Raw genomic sequence first — 1989 nt, 5'->3', positions numbered from 1 at the left:
GCCCCGCCCGCGCTTATCTGCGCCCGGCGGGCGCCGCGGACCCTCGCCGGCACGCCGAAACGTCCCACCCGGAGGCCACGGCCTGGGGCGGGGGCGGGAGTGCAGGTCACCCACCCGGGCTCACGCCGCTGGCGCGCGCTGCGGCGAGTTCTGGGATGACTTCCCCGCGGCAGGGCCCCCCACGAGGGACCCGTGCAGGGAGTGGGAGCAAGAGCAATGGGCGGGGAACGCTTTTTCCCCGCTAGGGACACGGGGGGGGGCGTGTCACGGGTCCCCGCAGTACCGGAGCCACCGCATCCGGCTTTGAGGAGACGCCCCCTGAGTGCCGACGCGCGCCGAGTAAAGATCTTCGGGCGATTTGGGAAGCGGGGGAGGAGCAAACGCATCCTGGACCCCACGGAACGGCGGGGGCCGGCCCGGGCTGGTCTGCTCCCCCCCAGCTGGGATCCGCGGGGGCAAGGCCGGAGCCAGAGCGCTCGGGGGTCCACCGCGTTTCTGCGGCCCGGGGCTCCTAGCTCTCTCCCCGCTCCTTCCCGCCAGTACTGAGAACGCAGCACCCACTCCATCCTTTTCCATTTATTGGGAATGTCAGGGAAAATTGTGGGAAGGTTCAAGGGCAGGGAACGGGTCGCAGCCCCTCGGTCTGGAGGCCGCGCTCAGCGGTACTTCTCGGTCAGGATGCAGGACACGATGGACAGGAACTTGTCCCACGCGGTGTGGGCGTCCGCCGTGAAGTCGGCGGGGAAATGCGAGGCCACAGTGACCAGCAGACAGTGGGACAGGAGCTGCGGGGCCAGAGGGCGGCTCAGTGCAGGCCCGGCGCGGTGGGGGTGCTCCGGGATGGGGCAGAGCACTGCCGACACCCTGCCCCACCCGAGCGCCCCGCCCCCGCCTCGCCCCCGCCAGGACCCCTGCGCCCCGCCCCCCCGCACGCACCTTGAAGTTGACCGGGTCCACGCGCAGGACGTAGGCGTGCAGCTCACTCAGCTTGGCCAGGGCGCCCGAGATGTTGTCGATGCTCTTGATGGCGTCGCCCAGGGCGGCCACCACCTTGGCGCCGTGCGTGCGCAGGTGCGCGGAGCCCGGGTGCAGGTCGAAGTGGGGGAAGTAGGTCTTGGTCTGGGGGTAGCTGGCGAAGAGCCTGCGGGAGGGCGGGGCTTGAGCACTGGAGGAAGGCGGTCTCTGGTCCACCTCTCTTGGATCCCGGTGTCCTTCTCCGAGCTTGACCACCCAGGGGTTCCCTCGCCACCACCGGGGACCTGCCAGCTGGTGCAACACCTTCTCCACACCCACTTTTCTCTGAGCCCCTCGCCCAAGCTCCACCCCATGGTCCCAAGGCCTTCTGCCTCCACGCTCTCCCAGCACCCAACCTTGCCCCTTCTCCCCACCTCAGCCTTGTCCGTGGCCTCCTTGCTCCCATTTGGCCCTGCAAACCCACTGTAGGCCGCCAGCCCTTCTTCACCTCTCCTCCAGCCACAGAAACCTCTTTCCCAGGCCCTGGCCAGGCTTCCTGCTGCACTGTCTGCCAGACACAGGGCCACCTGCAGCCACACTGCAGGGGAGGTCTCCTAGGGAAACGTCCAGGACCACCTTCCCCCAGGACTAGAGACGCTGCTGTTAGTGCTTGTACATACTTGACCGCCTCCTTAGGGACTCCAGGTCTTGGAGGAAACACATCCACACCCCTCTGGTGAGGTCCTGGGCCTATCCTTGCGCAGGACTCAGCGAGCTTAGCGTCAGTCAGAAGTCTGTGCAATTCATCTGCCCACGTTGCTGACGCATCCTTAGTGACCCTTTCCTCAGACAGCCCACTCCTCGCTGGCCCCCGTCCTCACTGACTCCACACTGTCGCCCACGGGCTCCAGCCCAGCCCCTCCGGCACTCACCTCTCCAGGGCCTGGGTGCCAATGGCATCCGCCTGAGTGGAGATCTTGCCCCACATGGACAGGATGATGTTCCTCTCAGCCTTGGTCAGAGACATGGTGGTGG

The 1989-nt window shown here is 67.2% G+C and overlaps 1 protein-coding gene across 1 annotated transcript; it reads right to left on the bottom strand.

Moving 5' to 3' along the window:
- Positions 1-608: 608 nt before the first annotated feature.
- LOC115299223 (hemoglobin subunit zeta) lies at positions 609-1981 on the bottom strand. Its single transcript, XM_029948583.1, has 3 exons — positions 1887-1981; positions 937-1141; positions 609-785 (listed from the first exon to the last, which is right to left on the bottom strand). Exons 1-3 carry the CDS (start codon positions 1979-1981, stop codon positions 657-659), a joined length of 429 nt encoding a protein of 142 aa, XP_029804443.1. The 3' UTR covers positions 609-656.
- Positions 1982-1989: the final 8 nt, after the last annotated feature.

The sequence above is a fragment of the Suricata suricatta genome, chromosome 8 (assembly GCF_006229205.1).
Source record: "Suricata suricatta isolate VVHF042 chromosome 8, meerkat_22Aug2017_6uvM2_HiC, whole genome shotgun sequence".
NCBI lineage: Eukaryota > Metazoa > Chordata > Mammalia > Carnivora > Herpestidae > Suricata > Suricata suricatta.
This window is presented reverse-complemented; position numbering and strand designations above follow the sequence as displayed.